The following is a 20,895-nucleotide window of genomic DNA, read 5'->3' on the forward strand; positions in this document are numbered from 1 at the left end:
TATTCCAATAGTCATTCTCTAGGTAATAAAGCATTTTATTATATTAGATAGAGAAGACAGAAAAGATAAATTGAGAGGAGTGAAGCTAAGGAATGAGCAGGGGAGAAGCAGCAAAGGCTAAAACCTCGTGTAATTTTCTCTTCTGAAGAGGGGAGGAGAGGTCTAGTAAAGAGGAAGAGAAATAATGGGAGGACTTGAGAAAGTTTACAGCAAGTCTATAGGGTTGGCAATGATCCTGCACTTAGAAAGTTAATTTTTGAGTTATTTAAAAGGGAATTAAGCATGAAAAATTTTCTGCAGGGGACAACTCAGGAGAGTGATGGTTAAGACTCAGATGACTTCATGTCTTCCATCTGTAACTTGGTTCTTTCTATCCCATTAATTCAAGAACACAGCATCATCTTTTGCTTCAGTGACCACATTACAGAATCACTGGCAACTCCACATCTTAAGTTCAAGAAATATTTTCCTGAGAACTCTCTCTAGAAGAATATATATATATATAATATATATATATAATATATATAATATATATTATATATATTATATATAATATATATAATATATATTATATATTATATATATAATACATAAGAATATATATATTCTTCTAGAGAATATATTCTTTTATAATATATAAAACAACAAAACAAAAAAAACTTGCCTTTATGCATCTAGAAACCACTTAGACAAAACCCAAATATAGTTAGTTTCATTTGATGTGCATTCAGTAGTCTTTCAAATCACTTCTGATATTTTGTGATCTTTAATAAAATAGTCATGTGTAATATTACTTCAGCATTTTACTATTTTTCTCAGGATTTCAGATACAAATGTCAGTGGGTCGTGTACGTGCATGATTGGAGAAGGAGAAAGAACTGATGCAGTTGATTCCATGGCACACGAGATATTATCTTAGCTCCTTTACACACAGCCTCAAATGAACCTCCCAACGATCCTTATTCAGGAATACTTCTCATCCTATAGAAGAAGAACCTGAGGCTCAAGAGATAACTTGTTCAAGACCTCAGTTCTTGAGTGATACAACAGGGATTCCTTCCCAGTCTTGTCTGAGTGAGCAAGCTTGAGAATATTCTTCCCTTGGTGGTTGGGAGGAGGGATGGGAGTTTGAGGCAGAGACATACATGCTGATGGGGAAAGGAGAAAGGGAAAACATTACTTTGCTGCCTTATCATTAATGGATCAACTGGCAGACAAAACTCAGTTTTAGCTTTAGTATAGCTGAATGTCAGCCACTGAAACCATTCCTTAAGAGCAGTTATGATTTTAGTAGTATCCTAAGTTCTGCAGAGCAGAGCTCTCTGCCCCAAGGACTATAAATAGCTTTGCAGATGGGGTAAGAATGACACAAAAGAGCCAAGGTGCACACTGCTCTTAAAGAAAAATTGCAATAAACTTATTTATAAAACAGAAACAGACTCACAGACTTAGAGAAAGAACTTATGGTTATGGGGGGAAGGATGGGGGGAAGGGATAGTTAGGGAGATTGGGATTGACATGTACACATGTACACACTGCTATATTTAAGATGAATAACCAACAGGGACCTACTGTATAGCACAGGGAACTCTGCCCAATACTCTAATGACCTATATGGGAAAAGAATTTGAAAAAGAATAGATACATGTATATGTATAACTGAATCACTTTGCTGTACACCTGAAACTAACAGCATTGTTAATCAACTATACTCCAATATAAAATAAAAATTAAAAAAAATTCTTTCTTTAAACAAAAGACAAATTATGGTATAATCTTCTATAATGGTTTTCACTCTGGAGGTTACAGGTGCTGGTAAAGGCGTTCTTACTCGTGTCCTGGAAGTTGACGTCATTGCCGTTATACGCGTTCTTCAGTTTGTTGGTTATCACACGGAGAGCCATGATCTGCTGCCTGATGAACGTGTCGGGCCGTGTGATGTCCACGTCCACCTCGGGGTTGTTGATCTGGTTGGTCAGCCCATCGTTCATGATCTCAGGCAAGTATCTGCCGGGCAGAGAGGAAGGACAGGGTAGGGTGAAGCAGGAGCGACCTCGAAACCAGATTCTGCCACGTTGTTTCTAACAGTGAGCCCAAACGTTGGCAAAACTCGGGCTCGGTTCCTGGAAAAAAGGCCAAACGGTGAAAACAAGGCATACATCTTCCCACAGGGAGATGTGGCAGTCCTCCTACTCTTCTCACAAGGCTCTTGCACCTTTGGCTTCTTTCCCATTTCTGGTGCCCCTTATTGGAACGTTGGAGCTCAGACTGCTACAGCAGCCTCAAATGGACTTCCTTGTCCTCGTCTTTCCATTCTAGCACAACCTGCACAAGCTGTCTGGTTAACCTTCATAAAATATTGCTTTCATCGAGTCACTCTTCTGTTTAAAACTTGATGATAGTAGCTAATATTTATGGGGTGCTTACTAAATGCCAGGCACTGTGCTAAACACTTCACACGCATTAAAAAACTTCAGTCTCCCAGCAAGTCTAGGAGGTAGGTACTATTTCAGCCCCATTTGTATAATAGAAAACTGAGACTTAGGATAAGTAACTGTGCAAAGTCACAGAGCTAATGGATCTAACTTCAGAGCCCACGTGCCCAAACACTGCACCATATTTCCTGGTTGATCATAAACTGCAATTCACACTTTATGGCTCAGCAATTCAAGCCCATCTCCACCTCCTGTCTACTTTCTTAGGCTGCAACACTCCTTTCAAGGTACCCTCCTTGCCTTATGGAATCTTCTCCCTGGATCTATCTTATCTTTGCCGGCAAAGAACTTTCCCATTCAAGTTTTAAATATCGTTAAAGACCCAGGTCAATCCTCACTTTCTCTTTGAGATGTTTTCCAGTTTTTAGGGATCTGCCCACTTTTTTGTAGGGCTTCCAAGTTCGGCGGGGCATTTTGGGCACTGCACAAAGTCATCTGCCGAGGGAGGGAGCTGGGGCTGAAATCCAGCCCGAGTGCCCGTGCAGTGCACCATCCACCAAAAGGGGTGCCGTTTTCTTTCCTTTTTCTTTCCTTTTCTTCTCTTTTGTGGGAATCTTTTTATTTTAGAAAATTTTAGCATGCACCAAAGTAGAGACAATAGTATACTAAACCTTCATATTCCCATCTGGGCATCCTTTTCTAATTCCTACAAAGGCACTATGTTTGTCTGCGTCCCGGTAAGAAACAATGGCACACTCAAAGGAGCAATAAAGAGAGTTTAAAGGAGAGACTGTTTACAAAGGTGTGAACAGGGTTGAAGGAAACCAACCAATGTGGCAAAGAACGCTGGGGCTGGCAACAGCAGAAGGGCCAGAGGGGATGGAGCTGTTACCAGAATGCATGAGATCTGAAACCATGGAATGCAGCCAGAAGACACTGCAACTGCCAAACCAAGGCCCCTCAGGGAGGGAGCGGAGGGAATGATACCCTGACCTCTCTAGTCCCTCCTTCTGACCTCTGGCTGGTGCCTCCCATTGGCTGAACCCAACGGGAAGCCAACAGGAAAGGATACCCAGGTGATGCAGTCTGTAGAGGTTCTCCTGCAGGGCACAGACCAAGGTGGAGGGGTGAAGAGTGGATCTCAAGGCGAGTCAGAACATCCAGCCCAAGCATCTGATAGGCTGGAGCAGCCCTGCCTAATTGCTATCATTATCATTCTTTTACAGCCTCTCTTAGTGTTGCTTGAAAGCCAAAAAAACTTCCCTTCCTCTATTTTGTCCTTCCTATTTACATTTTCTCATACAATATACTTATGCTTAAAATTCTTCCCCTTCCCGCAGGTTATTTTCCAATTTTCTGAAACCAAAAGCTCTATCCATCAGCCTCCAAAAGAAGAAATAGAAACACACAAAAAACTTTTATATTTAAGCCATATTTCAGGTGTTGAAATCTTATGCATGATGTATTTGTGCATGAATGGGTTTACCATTTTATTTTATTTTGAATTGAATTTTTTTATACAGCAGGTTCTTATTAGTTATCTATTTTATACATATTAGTGTATATATGTTAATCCCAATCTCCCAATTCATCACACCCCCCCCCCCACCGCTTTCCCCACTTGGTGTCCATATGTTTGTTCTCTACATCTGTGTCTCTATTTCTGCCTTGCATGGTTTACCCATTTTATTTATTTATTTATTTATTTATTTATTTTTGGCTGCATTGGGTCTTCGTTGCTGCGCATGGGCTTTTTCTAGTTGCGGAGAGCAGGGGCTACTCTCCCTTGCGGTGTGCGGGCTTCTCATTGCGGTGGCTTCTCTTGTTGCTGAGCATGGGCTCTAGGTGTGCGGGCTTCAGTAGTTGTGGCTCGCAGGCTTAGTAGTGGTGGCTCACGGGCTCAGTAGTTGTGGCTTGCGGGCTCTAGGGCGCAGGCTCAGTAGTTGTTGTGCACAGGCTTAGTTGCTCCCCGGCATGTGGCATCTTCCCGGACCAGGGCTCGAACTCGTGTCCCCTGCATTGGCAGGCGGATTCTTAACCACTGTGCCACCAGGGAAGCCCGGTTTACCCATTTTAAATCAGAGGTCCCAGAATAAGCTCCATGTCTTCATCCATATCTTGAATAAAATTGACTTCATGATGTATACTACATAATGAATAATAAAGCACACAGAGCGCATTGCAAATTCTTTTCCATAGAACTTCACAGTATTTACTGCCCTAAAAAATGTCCTAATTGAAATGAAAGAGTCATGGAACTATATTTCTTTATTTTTGCACTAAAGCGTGATGTTTGTTTTGCCTTTTAATATATCTGGTATACCAGTAAAATTCTGTTAGATTCTGAGATTGTCTTCCTGATATAAGTTCTAAAATATGACATTGGATTGACTGTCATTGACATTCAATTATATGTGTCGGGCTGTGTGAGCTCTACCTAATCAGTAAAGACCATCGGAATAAAAAATACAAGGGCAGTCCAGCCTTTGCTGGCACAGGAGCTGAGAGGGGCTGAAAGGTGCCCATGGGTTCTGGTGTTGCCCCTGGACCTTCTGGACAATGGTCCCTGCCGCTGTACCTATGCTGAGTCAGGGGAGGGCTTTGTTTCTTTCAGCCGCTGTGCGCACGGCACAGCTAGCCGAGACTCATTTATCAGAAGCTGACTGCGATAGCTTACATGGGAATGCCACCCTTGGGAGTCTGAGCAGGCAGGAACAATACAAGACTGCCAAAGAAACCCAGCCTCAAACTGTGCCTGCTGATGTTCAGCTACTTACAATAAAACCAAGTAACAATGCACCCATGTCCTCAAGAACCTTTTCTCCTTTAGTGTATTCAAAGGGAGACTTTAGAAACAATATGGAAACTTAAACCGAAAAACACAGTTGAAAAAGAAAATGGCCATTTTGTCACTCCAGGGGTACATCCTGAGGCCAAATCTGTGGATGTTCAGAGTGCAGCCTGGGGGATCAATGGAAGCCCAGTTCAGCACCAGCCCATTTATTTGTTGCCTCTCTTGTTTGATCTCTTTAGGAGGGTTGACCGCAGCAGAATTGCGAGTTTTAAAGCCTGGATTCACGGACAGAAGAATGATTTGCTGTGGCTTTCTTTCCAGCTGGAAGATGCGTGTCATGAAATGGTTTGGAACTCTTGGAGGACAGACAGCTCGTTGGTTGTGCTAGTGAACAGAAGGTAAATTCTTTGATGTGGGTTCTCAGCTCATTGGCAGGAGCTGCCCAAACCATCCTTTCTTGGTAGAATTGGAGTCAGCACACTCCAGGGCGGGTGGGAAAGAAGACCCACGAGCCGGTCCTCAGGGCTGCCGAGCTGTCAACAGCAACATGCCTCTTTCCTCCCATCAGTAGCCACAATTTTCTTCACTTCCAGGAGGTGCACGCAGCGTCCCTCTCCCCCAGGACAGTCAGCCTTCGTGGGGTCTTCCCTCCTAAGCATCCCAGAGAAGGGAAGTGGGCTTTCAGCAATGTCAGCTTGGACAGTTGCCAGTTTTCTTCCCAGACAGACAAATCGTTAACATGCTCCCTGAGGCTTGCACCTGAACTGAAAAAGGGAACATCTTACATATTAATAGGAACTTAAAATAGGGCTGTCAGATAAAATATAGGATGGCCAGTGAAATCTGAATTTCAGATAAACAATGAATCCTTTTTTGAGTGTAAGTGTGTTCCACTTGGTGTCTGCTGTCTTTAATGTCCTAAATCTGGCAACTCTGCCTTAGAGCCTCGCTACTCAAAGTGCGGTCCCTGGACCAGCAGCATCTGCATCTCCTGCAAGCCTGTTAGAAATGCAGAGTCTCAGGCCCACCGCAGACTTACTGAATCAGACTCTGCATTTTTAACAAGATCTCCCAGATTTTAGCCTGTACACTTGAGAAGCACTGCTTTAGAGTTTACCACCTATTCTCACAGACATTATTGCACTGGTCTTTAAATTGTCCCAGTGGTTGGCAAGGGAAGGAGAAGCAGGGAAGGGCCTCTGCTGACCACCTGGTCTTGTTGTCAAATGGAGATTTACGTGCTGACAGGGTCATCGGTGCGCCCACAATTTCCTCCCCTCAGAGGGCACAGTCTCTTCCTTCTACCTCACCTCCTGTTTCCAGACCTGCTCCGCTACTGAAGCAGAGTGAGACCTGCCAGAGATGGGCAAAGGTGGGAGCAGGGGATGAAGGTGGGTTTACGTTCTGGGGGAACGATTACTCACATACCCTTGACCGTCATCTCAACACAGCAGCTTGCACCCTGTGGTTACCACAGCCGCCTCTGTGTGTATCCTGTTTTGTCTCAAGTCATCATTAATTTCAACGGGTGATATTCATTTACTAACACCTATTTGGGAAAATAATACATACTGGAGTAAAGGGACATATCCACTGTAGGAGTCGTTTTGATTTCAGAAATGTTAGCACGTGAAATAGGCATGCTTCTGAATCAAGGAAGTATGGTAGAGAGCCTGGAGCTGCACGCAGAAAACAATCAGGAGAAATATGAATAATGGCAGACAAGTCTGAGCAAATACTTAGATAGGATAAAAGGGCTGCAAAGACTGGCTGAAGGAATCAGATGGATAAAATACAAAGAAAGGAAGAAATGTCTGGGTGACCGGCAGCCTCATCCCTGTTTTAAAACAGCCTTGAGTTTTAAAACGCCAGACAATCTCTATCAATGCTAATAGACATCGCTGTTCCATATCTATAAACACTTGATAGATTTTTTTGTTTTTAAATAAAGGTTCTGGTTCTTTTATTTCACAGGATGACAAGAATAACCTTTCTTTCTTTTTTACAAGCATTCCTAAACATTTAAGAAGGCCTATCATCTGAAAGGCCATACTTCAAAAATAGGGAAAAAATAGGTTGCCTGCGTTACAAACGGATTTTTTAACTTGCAAAATAGTTCAGTGGAATTTTTTTTTTAATGAAAACTTCTTTTGTGTGTTCCTCGATCAATTAATATTTGGATGAGAAGAAAACGTCAATTAAATTTAATCCAACAAATCTTTATTGGTTATCTACTTACAATGTTATTAAATATAAAGTTATAGGGCTTCCCTGGTGGTGCAGTGGCTGGGAATCCACCTGCCAAGGCAGGGGACACGGGTTCAAGCCCTGGTCTGGGAAGATCCCACGTGCTGTGGAGCAACTAAGCCTGTGCGCCACAACTACTGAGCCTGAGCTCTAGAGCCCCCGAGCCACAACTACTGAGCCTGCGTGCCACAACTACTGAAGCCCACGCGCCTAGAGCCCGTGCTCCGCAGCAAGAGAAGCCACCACAATGAGAAGCCCGCACACTGCAACGAAGACCCAATGCAGCTAAAAATAATAGATAAATAAATAAAGTTATAATATTAAGATTCCATTCCAGTGGAAGAAATAAAAAGAAAGAAACTAAAAAAATCCCTTGAAATTGTAATTTTTCAATGGAAATATAATTTGAGTCACAAATATTTGACAGAGTTTTTTTAATACTACACTGGGTTAAATTCTGGAATATTCATGCAAATGATTTTATCACATTAAGTTTGATGATTTCCCTCGCCCACATAAAATCCTTCAATGGCTTCCCATAGACCTCAGGATAAAATTCAAATCTGGTCCCTGAGTACTGATCCAGGTGTGTCTCCACCTATGTGGTCCTTTCCCAACCTACAGTCCAACAGGAGGGTGTTTAAATTTCCAAAATCCACTGTCTTCTCTCAAGCCACTGTGCCTTTTCATGTGTTGACAGACACCACTGCCATCACATAGTACTTAATTGACAGAGCCTTGCACAGTGCCTGGGTTGAGGGAGTGCTTAATAATATTGCTAATGAACTGAATGAACCAAATGTAGACCCACTAAATCTTTTGCAGAGCGAAGACTCTGTTTCATTTATTCTTCTAACCTGGGGAGAACAGTATTTATCTGTCATTTGTTCTAGAGTCAGGGTATTAAAGTGAAAAGAATACTCTCTAGGGTTTGGGAAATTTCAGCTTTCACCCTTGTTAGTCGGCTAACCTTAGACTAATGTTTTACCCTGTCTCGGTTCCTGACACAGTGAGGAACTTGGCTGAACCATCGCAGTCTCTTTTTGCTCTAACTTCAATGGTCTTTACCTTCCTCATTCATTTTCTTGATGGAATGTAGTCCGCTCCCCAGTCCCCTGCCCAAAGCCTTTTTTTATATTTCCTTTTGTAAGACACTGCATATGCGCTAATATCCGGTAACCTGTGTAACTATCCACGGGAATGTAGTTCAAAACACAGCCGCTGTTTTAGCCAAGGCTAAAATGTAAACACAGATGGGCAATAGAGCAGCTCGGAAAATCAACCACTTTATTCATTAGGCCACCTGGTCATCCTTTACAGTGTCTTTTTGTACAGTCATTAGGAAAAGACACATTAGAAGCTGTTAATTCACAGCTGAATTTGCTGGCCCAAGGTCTCCTTCCTGAAAGGTTGGACACTGATAAATTACCAAGCATTTTTGAGGAGAATGCTGTTGATACCATGCACAACCTCTTGGACCCTCATGATCTAAGATGTGCACATTAATATTTGGGGGTAACTTGAAATGATTACAGTTTTTTCTACAGCTGTCTTGTTTTCATATTGCTAAGCTCTCTCTAGTATGGCTAATAATCTCATTACCAATAGATGCTAAAAAATGCAACTCAGCAGTGTAAGAAATTACACACAGTGAGCACCTCACTTGCACCCCTTCCTTCTGAAGCTTCTTCTGAACTTAATATCCATGAATCTTCTTGTTCCCTTTTCATCACAGCTACTTCATATGCTTGAAACCGCCCAATAACGCCCCAGGACAGTCCCCACTCTTAGGTTCTCTACCTCTTGGTTGATCCCCCAAGATTCCTTGAGTGCAATTTACCAGCTGCTCTGCCCACCTGCATCCCCACTGGGGAGGGCTCAGGCAGACTCCTCTCCTGGGGGCTGCCCGGCCTGCCAACTCCCAGCCAGTTCTCCCGTTCAACTTCTCCACCCCATGAAAACTCAGGCCAAGCCCATTTCTGGGCTGAATCCAGAAATTCAGAAATTCCATACCAAGTGGCAGTAGCATTGGACGGCAGAGCAGAGGATAAGAACAGAACCATCTCTCATCAGGAGATTCCAATAGGACTTTTCAAGGCACGGAACCTGTGAGAACGCTTTCCTGGTTGTCTGTCTGTCATTTTCTTTTTCCCTAACCCCTTCAATGAGACTTCGATATTTTTTTTTTCTCCAAGGGTGAAAAAAATTACAGTTGAATGTTCACTTCCTGTTTAACTTGTGATGGAAAAAACCCAGTAAGCTGTGCAAATTTAACTATGGATAAAAATAGCTCTGCTATCTTAAAGTCAGTAAGTGAACATAAAAAGCTCTTTGTGGTCTCAGGATGTCCGTAACCTGGCACCTGTCACCATCCCTCTGTCCTCATCCAGAGGCGAGGCATTCAGAACAAGGATTCCCCGCTTAATGGTACCTTGAGAGTAAGTGCTCCCAGGTGCCCATCAAACCTGTCACTCTGAACAGCTGTCGCTAAGTGACGACTTGTCCCTCCACCCTCCGTCGCTTTTTGCATAAACAGGTCTGCAGCACTGTGCCAGGAGAGCCTTCCAGGGCTAGATGTGCAATGCCCCATACATAAGAACAGCGAGCCGCCCTCACCTGGCTTTGCTGTGCCCGTTCCAACATTCCTCTTCGTTGGACGTGCCCGCCGTCACACTCTCGTCCTTGCAGATGGTGTAGGGCAATGCCGACCAGACCTTTTTAGAGAGCTTCAGTTTCTCTTTTATGTCTGTGACCTGATCAAGAAAGCAAGGAAAGAGAGTGAACATTCTCCCCAGGCGTCGTCCGCTTCTACACAAGGATGCAACTCAGGGGAAGGTTAGAGAGTCTGCTATAGGACTAGCACAGGCTCTCCATCAGCTTTAAGAGAGACACCATCCTGCAGGATTTGTTGCCCAGGAAAGCCTCACTTCTTCCTTTCTCCATCTCCCTCTAGATTCCAGCAGAGAGTTCTCAGGTAATTGGCTCCTGGTTTTCCATCTTTTCTGTCCTCCCATCCTTTGAAGTAAAAACTTCTGAAGCATCTCAACTGGCTTCAGGTCCCTCTCCAGCTGGGAGAAATAGGTGTTCTCTATTGCAAACACCTTCAATATATTCTTTAGGATTCATATGCCTGGATGTCAGATAAATGCACCTAAAGGACGCACGAAGAGGTACAGCACTTTCCCCAAAGGTCTACTTGTTTCTGCAAGAAATGAATATTGTCACTAATTCAGCTGCTGGTAACCCCTGCACTTGACCAAGTGACAAGCCCACACAGCACACTCTTGGACGATGAACAGCAACCCAAATCCACTTAAAAATCTCTAGCAGCAGAGAGAAGAGTCATTACAAATACAAGCAAGTGTAAAATCCACAGCCCTGTGGATGGATGGCCAGGAGGAGCTTAGTACCAGCATCTTTAGTGCTTTCAGTCTCAGCACTGACTTTTCGTCTGTGGAAAAGGTAGAGAGAGAGATTCAGTACAATTTTGGCTCCATAATTAGAATCTAGTTTCATGCAGTCACGACCCTTATTTCCTATTCTGTCTACATGAACATTGGGAAAATCTGTGGATGGTTGAAATGCCTCTGTTATAGGTTGAATTATGTCCCCCTAACATTTGTATGCTGAGGCCCTAACCCTCAGTACTTCAAGAATAAAACCTTATTTGGAGATGGGGTCTTTACAGAGGTAAGGAAGTTAAAATGATGTCATTAGAGTGGCCCTAATCCAATATGACTGGTGTCCTTATAAAAAGGGGAAATTTGTACACAGAGAGATGCATAGAGGTAAGACAATGTGAAGAGACACAGGAAGAAAACATTCATCTACAGGCCAAGGAGAGAAACCTGGAAAAAATCCTTTCCTCACAGCCCTCAAAATCAACAAATCCTGCTGACACATTGATTTTGGACTTCTAGCCTCCAGAACTGTGGGACAATAAATTTCTGTGGTTTAAGCTGCCCACACCTCATTATGACAGCCCTAGCAAAGCTATACAGCATCCTAGAAGGGAGGACCACTGACACTTGTAATCAGTGGCTTCTGGAAACAAAGTATTCTGTGTTTACTGTGGATGGAGTACAGATGTGAGAAAAAATCCCAAAGATCTGTTGTCAGGTTTAAGAGGAAACACAAAGAAATAAAAGATCTCTGATCTTTCATGTTGTCCCCAGTCATATTTCTTTGTAGTTCCAGAATTGTACAGTTTTTTGTGTGTGTGTGTGTATTGCTGCTTTTTTTAATTGAAAAAAGCCCATGATTCTTTAGGACGTGATACAAGATTATTTTCCGGTCAGACAGTCAGATCATAATTTCTACAATTTCTATAATAACCATAAATTCCAAAGGTTCCTGTTCTTCCCACCCCAATTCACTTTTGGCACCTATATGTGAAATGTCACTTCTGAAAAATGGGGAAAAATATGCTAAGGACTAGGTTTTTACCACAGTCCTCCTTTCCTGATGAAAAATGTTCTGATTGCTGAATTTTGAATATTGATACAAGAAAGATGAATAATATCTTATCCATAAAAATCTTTTTCTAACTAGATGGTTGTCTCAGAAACAAAGTTATATTAGAAACAGCAGCCAGTTCTCAGAGGGAAAGGAGCAATGGCTTCTCTTATCCTTCTGCACTTCTTCTAAATTCAGAATTTACTAAGCAATTCTACGAGCGGTAGCGGGGCGTCCGGCATAGGCTCTGGCTTCATGATTTTAGAACACACAGAATTGTACAGTTTTTGGCCCTTGCTTATTTGTGATTCTGATGATGACAGAGATTTCAGTCATGGGAAATATCTGTTCACCAGTAAGTACTGAAGATGACCAGAATGCTGAATCCAAGAACCTGGTACACATCCTTCAATAGTGTGATGTTACTTTTGTTTCAGAGCATAAAAAAATCCACAAGTAATGACCTTCCAAGGAGTAGCTTACAATCAGCAAATGTTTAGGGTAGCTTAAAAACTACACTCTCGGGCTTCCCTGGTGGCGCAGTGGTTGAGAGTCTGCCTGCCAGTGCAAGGGACACGGGTTCGAGCCCTGGTCTGGGAAGATCCCACATGCCGCGGAGCGAGTGGGCCCGTGAGCCACAACCACTGAGCCTGCGCGTCTGGAGCCTGTGCTCCGCAACAAGAGAGGCCGCGATAGTGAGAGGCCCGCGCACCGCGATGAAGAGTGGCCCCCACTTGCCACAACTAGAGAAAGCCCTCGCACAGAAACGAAGACCCAACACAGCCAAAAATAAATAAATAAATAAGTTAAAAAAAAAAAAGAAAAGAAAAGAGCCTCTTACTCTACCTTTAAAAAAAAAAAAACTACACTCTCTGATTTCCCCCATTTGTGCTGACTTTGGTCCACAGGCTTCCCCCTGGCTCTCCTTCCAGCCAATCTGACTGGCTAAGGGGGCTGTGATGATGCCAGTCGTTTTCTGCTCACAATTCCTAGCACAGATGTGGGTACATATCACTATGTTTTTTTTTTTAATTTTTGTTTTAAAGATATGTGGCCATTTCTATCCAGCCATAGATGGATAGACATTCTCTGTTTAACAGTTATTCAAAAACCTTCAAACCCTCGAAACACCAACTAAGAAATGTTGAAAGCATAATAGAAAAACCACCATTCTGCAGCCGTCTCATAGTAATAATTGATCTCAGTAAGTATCATCAATAGATGCTGTTGTGGGTTGAACTGTGTCCGCCCCAAAAGATGCTGGATCCTGCCCACCAGTACCTGTGAATGTGTCCTTGACCTTATTTGGAAATAGAGTCTTTGCAGATGATCAAGTTAAAATGGGGTCATTAGGGTGGGCCCTAATCCAATATGACTTTGTCCTTATTAAAAGGGGAGATTTAGCCACAGACACACACACAGACACACACACACACACACACACACACACACGGAGGACATCACGTGAAGATGAAGGCAGAGATTGGGGTGACGCATATACAAGCCAAGGAACACCAGAGATGGCCAGCGAGCCACCGGAAGCCAGGGGACAGGCCTGGGACAGACTCTTCTTCACAGCCTCAGAAGGAAACAGCCCTACTGACACTTGGATCTCAGACTTCCAGCCTCCAGACTGTGAGAAATTAAATTTCTATTGCTGTAAGCCACCCAGTTGGTGGTTACACAGCCCTAGCAAACCAGTACAAGTGCAAAATAATATTGGGAAAAGTTTAATGGGGAACAGGATATTTACACAATCCCAAAGCATTCCCCACAGATGACATTATTACAAAAGGACGACTGTCATCATTCTACGGTGCAGAAACTTGGCAGGCCCTACCTTAACCAAGTGATCAAAGTAACGGGACAGACTGACATCGGGTACCTCCTGATGTGATGGGACAAGAGGGACCCATCACTTATGCAGCGAAAATTCATAACCTGAATCCAATCTTGAGGACACATTAGACAACCCCCAACTGAGAGATGTTTTACAAAACAACTGGCCTCTATTCCTCAAAAATGTCAGTCATAAAAGGTAAAGAAAAGCTGAAGAGTTCGTCTAGATTAAGAATAATAAGAGACATGACGTCCAAATGCAGTGGATGGTTCTGGATGGGGCACTAGATTGGAAAAATAATTGCCAGGAAGGATATTATTGAGATAGCTGGCAAAATTTGAACACTGACTCTGTATTAGATAATATTGTATCAGTGTTAAATTTCCTGAACATGAACTCATATTGTGATAACACAGGAGAATGTCATGTTCTTAGGAGATACACACTGGAGTATTTAGAACTAAAGAGTTATGATTTCCACAACTTATTCTAGAATGGTTCAAGAATAATAATAAGAATAAAAACACATAGATGTATAGAGCAAGAGAGAGTGAGAAAGCAAATTTAAGAAAATTTTAATAATTGGTGAATCTAGATGGAGGTATAACATTTTTTCAAAAATTGCAATTTTTCAGTAAGTTTGAATTTTTTAAAAAAATAAAACGGGTCAAAAATAAAATCCTTCACATTTGGTTTGTTCGGCAGGGTGTCACTTCAATGCCTCTAACCTCTAATCTGGACTACCTGCTTAGGCCACTCAACCTCACTGTTCTAAACACAAACCCCAGAGGCAGAAATAGGTATTACATATTCATCGCTAGTCCAGAAAATGATGACCAGCTTCAGGATGGAAATGCTGTAAGCTTTATTCTGTCTCATAATAAATACACCAAGAATGAGCCTTCGCCTGTCTGCTTTTTTTCATATAGAAATCCCACCTTTATGCTGTGGGAATCTGAACCAAATATATATATTTTGAGACAGAGAAAGTAAAATTGCATGACATCCCACAGATATCTCCTCTTTTAATATTTGCCACATTGAACAGTGTATATTATGCTGCTCTTTCTTTAAATCAGACTCAAGTATTGCATCTTTCACGGTGCAGTCTATGTCCCCCTGGTTAAATTTGGATGGAACTTTCTGTGTTCCACAGGGGGCCCTGTTCATGATTCTGAGTACTGATGGCTCCGATCCCTTATAATTGGCTTACTTTTCTGACTCTCTCTTAGACCACATGCATCTTGAGGGCTGGGACAGGGTTCTAATTTGTCTTTATCCTCAGTGCTTAGAAGGGGTTGGGTGAACAACCACCCCATTTTGCCTGGGACACAGGAGAATCTAGGACACTGAATCTTCAGCCCCAAACCGGAAAGTCCCGGGCAAACCGAGATGAGTTAGACACACAGGTCTCAGCACACAGTAGGTGTTCAATAAATGTTGGTTGAGAAAATGGGTTTCATTGCCCTAGTATATTACAAAGTCACAGACCTCATGGCTAACACAAAATAGTTGGGGGAGGGGTCACACACTGTGGGCTCTTATCTCAAAAGGGTGGGGAGGCACTGAGGGTCCTCCCAGGAGTTGTATCTGGCTTAGTGAGGGGTGAGGGTCCCTTCTGACCATTCACTACAGCACATTTATAATCAGGTCACGTTCACTCTGGCATTTCAGAAGCCAGGCATTTTCATTGTGCAACTGAAGGTGATAACGGCAAAGGCGCAGTGAGAGATGCAAATGCTGTTTTAACATTCTGCACGAAAACATCATCCAATTCACTTCCAGGCTAGGGTGGTGACGCAGACAGCTGAAAAAAATGGACACTATTAGCCACTGGAGAGGAATATGCCTTTGATTCTAAAGACTAACTGAATGATTGTACTTTGTTTTCTGGTATCAAGAAAGTTTTTCAATTCTCACACCGTTCAGAAGTATATTTTCATTTTCTTTTCTTTTTCTTTTTGAATAATAATGTAACTTACTTTGCTGTAGCTCTAGATCTGAGTTGTTTTTTTTTTTTCTTCCTGGAGACTTAAGTGTACACAATAGTGTGCTAAGTTTTATGTTAGCAAGCATTCTTGGTAGAAATATATTACTGACAGTAAGAGTGAGCCCTAATTCATTAATAATACAAACTTGATGGGAACAAAGACCTGGGATCAGATGTGGAATTTACAATTTCTTTTCCCTGCTTCCCAAATGAGCGATTCTAGGACAGATTAACTCTCTCCAATACTTGCAAATTATATTTACCATTTTTCCAGTGTTACATTAGGAGTACTGTACTATTAGTAATACCTGTGTTCTAAATATTTTTCATCTATGCTATTGACAGCTTGTGAAAGTTAAACAACCATTTCTGTTATGCCATAGGAATCTGATCCAAATAGATACTGTTGGGATCCACAGGGAAAATGTGAGCCCTCTTAGAGAACTTATCGGGACTTGATTCTGACTTCTGACCATTTCAACTACTGGCTTCAGTAAAGGCAGACACTCTCAGTTTAAAGCCTGTCAAGGGTCCTGAATACTTGACTATAGAAACACAGTGGTACCATTTTCATACCCACCCTACAGAATTGTACAGTTACATAAAAGAGGGAGGCAACTGACAAAGTGGAGGGGTTGCTGAAAACAAAGGGATTAGCAAAACCAAAGAGCATAAAGAAGGATGGTCTAAGCACTGTCGTCTGATAACTTCAGTTAAGAAGTAATCTTGGGGCTTCCCTGGTGGCGCAGTGGTTGAGAATCTGCCTGCCAATGCAGGGGACACGGGTTCGATCCCTGGTCTGGGAAGATCCCACATGCCGCGGAGCAACCAGGCCCGTGAGCCACAATTACTGAGCCTGCGTGTCTGGAGCCTGTGCTCTGCAACAAGAGAGGCCGCGATAGTGAGAGGCCCGCGCACCGCGAGCAAGAGTGGCCCCCACTCGCCGCAACTAGAGAAAGCCCTCGCACAGAAACGAAGACCCAACACAGCCAAAAATAATAAATAAATAAATAATTAATTAAAAAAACCCACAAAACAAAACAACTGCCATTAACTGAATAATGCTTTCAGATGAAATTGTATTTAAAAAAAAAAAAAAAAAGAAGTAATCTTGCCCCAAATATTTAACCTGAATCTTATCAGGCTTCTGACTTAACAACTTCCAGTTTACAGGAAATATTAGGGATAGAGGTATAAACTAAGTAACACCATAAATAAATGATCAGACACATCCAGTGTGTGGGATATTATATAAGACAACTGGCCTTGACTCTTCAAAAGAAGAGGGAGAAAAAGAAAGGAAGATTGTTGTAAATGAAAATAAAAACAAAAACAAAACTCTAAAAGCATAACAACCAAATGCTATGTGAAGACCTTAACTGAATCCTGGATGTGGAGGTGGGTACTGAGGGTTAAGAGAGAGTTTTGAGATAATTGAGGAATTTTGAATATAATATAGGTAGTAGATGATGTTACTGAATTCCTGTTAATATTCTTAAGTGTAATCGTGGTATTGTGGTTGTGTAGGAGACTATCCTTGCTTTTAGAAGATTCACAAGGAGGTATTCAGAGACAAAGTGTTATTTTTGTCTTAGAGACTTACTTGAAAGTAGCAAGAAAGTCAACCATGATTGAATCTACACAAAGAATACATGGATGTTAACTTTATTATTTTCCCAACCATTTCGGTGTCATTTGAAAAAGTTAAAAATAACAGAAAGTTGGGAAAAGAAATAAGACTTTATTGTCAGGGCACATGGTGTTTAAGAGCCTTACTGCATTCAGCCTAGGGCAGTAACTGACTCAAAACAATTGAGGGCTAACTGGGAGATTTCATTGCGCTAAGGCACTTACATTCGATCTTCAAAACTCTGTGCTAAAGTATTACTCCCTGCTTGCGACTGGGAAATGGGGGTTTAGAGAAGTGAAAAAAAATGGCGACACATCTAGTAAATGGCAGAGAGGAAATTCAAATTCAAATGTAGACTTCAGAATTGTTACTCTTAACCACTAGGCTTGATAGGGATGTTGTCTATAGCTATGGTCTCCAACTTGTGTGTGTTGGTTTGGTGGGGGGGGGGTGCGCACGTCCTTAGGGGTGGGTGAGATGATTCAGTGTGATTCAAGACAAAAACATTAGAACTCCTATTTCTATTTTTTAAAAATACAAATATAAGGGGAATTAAGCCTTCTGAATGTTTCATCCATCTACCGATTGATGTGCCTTCAACCGGTCCTTGTAGCAGTGGCCATTTCTCAGTTATCCCATGGGAAGAGTGAGAGTAGACATTGGGAAAGGCTTGAAATGGTACCTTCCTCTGCCCTCAGGAGCCGGCTCCTGGGGTATTGAAATCTATCCCAGTTCACAAGTGCTGGTTAAATGCACTCATGGGCTAGATTATGTAGTTTTAACTAATTCATTAAATGGGCCAGTGACTTAAAATGACTTCTGCAAAGAAACTTTGGATTTCTTTCTTTTCAAACAGTGCAAGCACAAGTGAACAACAGTAAAATGGCAGGTATGATACTTCCCTCACTCTTTTTTTTTTTTTTTTTTTTTTAAATAAATAACTCACAATGGATTTTAAATTTATTTATTTATTTATTTTTGGCTGTGTTGGGTCTTCGTTTCTGTGCGAGGGCTTTCTCCAGTTGCGGAGAGCGGGGGCCACTCTTCATCGCGGTGCGCGGGCCTCTCAATATCACGGCCTCTCTTGTTGCGGAGCACAGGCTCCAGACGCGCAGGCTCAGTAGCTGTGGCGCACGGGCTTAGTTGCTCCGCGGCATGTGGGATCTTCCCAGATCAGGGCTCGAACCCGTGTCCGCTGCATTGGCAGGCGGATTCTTAACCACTGCGCCACCAGGGAAGCCCTTCCCTCACTCTTGATACATCTGCCACATTACAGAGTAAAAATAATAAAGGTTCTGTATCTTATCTCACTCTTCAAAAGTTTCTATTTTTTGCATACATCTCACAAGGTACAGAGTATATTAGTTCAGCAGTGCTTATATATAATTTATGCAAAAAATAGTTATAAATATACTGGGTGTCTATGATTCTGAGTTTTTGCTGATAGAAATGTGAGATCAAAAAAAAATTGGAGCTTGCTAGTCTATAGCACAGGGACTGACACAATATATTTTGAATCACTGACTTAGCAAGCAAAAACATTTAGTGAAATCAGTTTAACGAGATAGGGAAGTGTATTATAATTTAGAAAAAGTTCCAATACATTGGTTAAATAAGAAAAAAGGCTTTCGTTGCTAGCATTCATCCATTCAACACTTCGTATATGCCTTCTGTAAGTCAGGTTTTCTGCTACCCCGTGGGGATACAAACATGGCTGGTACATAGTTATTGCTCTTGAAGGGTTCCCAGCATCCCTGGCTAGAGGCGGGTAATCAGACACAGAGCAAATAGGATAGTCATGGATAAGCAAAGGGCTCTGGGGGCACTGACATCAATTTGTCCTGAAATTTCCTTTCTGAGGAAAACCATTCCCTCCCAAGCAAATAAAGCTTTGCTGATATTTGCTTTTGGGAGGCTGCTGAACTCTGCCATGGGGACTATTAGGAAGCTGGGAAATTAGTCATTTCTATCCGGAGGGAGAAAAGCAAAAAAATGTCTCATGTCCTCCCACGTTTTCACCTCCAACGATGGGCTGATTTTATCCACGCGCAAGTCATCGCTTTTAGCCACCGCTCTGGTCTTTAGCTCCTCCTTTTGCTAAGGTGCATCTGTGCTTTCCTGACTCCAGGGGAATATCTGCTCCACGGTGGAGATTTGCTAAACAGCGCTGTGCATGTCCTGGGTCTTTAAGGAATATTTGTGCAATGAATAAATACATGTACAGTATTGCCAATTATCTGCTAAGGGAAGTAAGATTTCAAAAATGATCGATTATCTGTCAGCAGCTGCCTTTTGGACTTTCCTTTGGAGAGGAAGGAAGACATGGGCACATTCTGTCAGACTTTCTGAAAAAAAGTGCTTTCCCCTGACCTGATTACCCCCGAGCCAGAGGGAGATCTCAGATAATACCTCTAATCCTCTAAGTAGGATTCTAGTCTCCTGCCTTCTTGAATGTCATTCCAGGTGTAATTTACACAGGTAAGATGGAAGAACCTTGGAGATCTCAGAGGCAATCTGGGCTTGGGGGAAAAAACCATGAGGATTTAACTAAAAATGGAATGAATCCCATCTTAGACAGCCTTTACAATCCTTATAAAGACATACCGTTTCCAGTAGCTTCCCTTTGGTTTTCTAAGCAAGTGACCTGTTAAATTTTGACTGGGAGTGTTTTTGAACTTTGTTATTACCTTTGGTTCTATATGGATTCTTTGATGGGGCATATTTGATCTCTTCCAAGAGACTTTGCCCATGGCTGTCTATCTACTACCTGAGGCCCATCTACCCTGGACCTTTTCTATCCTCTGGATCTTGCCTGTGAAGTGTGAGCTGTCAGAAGACCCCCTGCTGTCTTCCCTCAATCATGTCGAGACCAGAATTCACTTCATTGGATACCTGTGGTGTGTACCTGGCCGGATGCCCTATCTGTTCACAACTTCAGAAAGATTCCAGTGTACCTATGTCATCTGTATGGAAACATAATGTAACTGGATGTAAATAATATATACCATATCTTTAGAAAAAAGATGGTAAATATTTAAAGGGCTGTACACTAAATAATACAAGTTGAGGGGGTGAAAAAAAAACAATGTGAATATTTTATAGGCTGAACGTCATTTGTTAGCTTTGGAAAACAATCTGTTTCAAGAAATAAAGGCAGCCTTTATTAAAAAATGGTACATGATACCATTTTTTCAACCTGAGAGTTTAATAATCCGGTTTCAGAGACGGTGACCTCATCCGGCTTTACTCTAGAGAAGAATGCTCTTTTCTTATAGCACCAAGTCATTCAACTCATGGTGTCAACCTGTATTGGAATTCAAGCCATGTATCCACCTCCAGTGCTCAAACGATGGTCTGCATGCACGTGTTCACGACTCCTCACTTGACAATACATCCAGATCGTCTGGAGTAGATTATTTAAAGTTCCAGTGTCTCAGAGGGAATGCTAATTTCTCTAATGGGGCCAAATACCTGTGAATACAATCTTCCTAATATTCTTAAGGA

The 20,895-nt window shown here is 42.1% G+C and overlaps 1 protein-coding gene across 1 annotated transcript in view; it reads right to left on the minus strand.

The window, feature by feature from the left end:
* The window catches only part of GPC6 (glypican 6), a 1,076,681-nt gene that overhangs the window by 6,385 nt on the left and 1,049,401 nt on the right, over positions 1–20,895 (minus strand). Inside the window, exons 7-8 of the mRNA XM_007196857.3 lie at positions 10,093–10,229; positions 1,832–2,007 (exon numbers count right to left, since the gene is read on the minus strand). Coding sequence (XP_007196919.1) covers positions 1,832–2,007; positions 10,093–10,229 — 313 coding nt within the window. The remainder of the gene's footprint in view (positions 1–1,831; positions 2,008–10,092; positions 10,230–20,895) is intronic.

This window comes from Balaenoptera acutorostrata, chromosome 18 (genome assembly GCF_949987535.1).
Source record: "Balaenoptera acutorostrata chromosome 18, mBalAcu1.1, whole genome shotgun sequence".
Taxonomy (NCBI): domain Eukaryota; kingdom Metazoa; phylum Chordata; class Mammalia; order Artiodactyla; family Balaenopteridae; genus Balaenoptera; species Balaenoptera acutorostrata.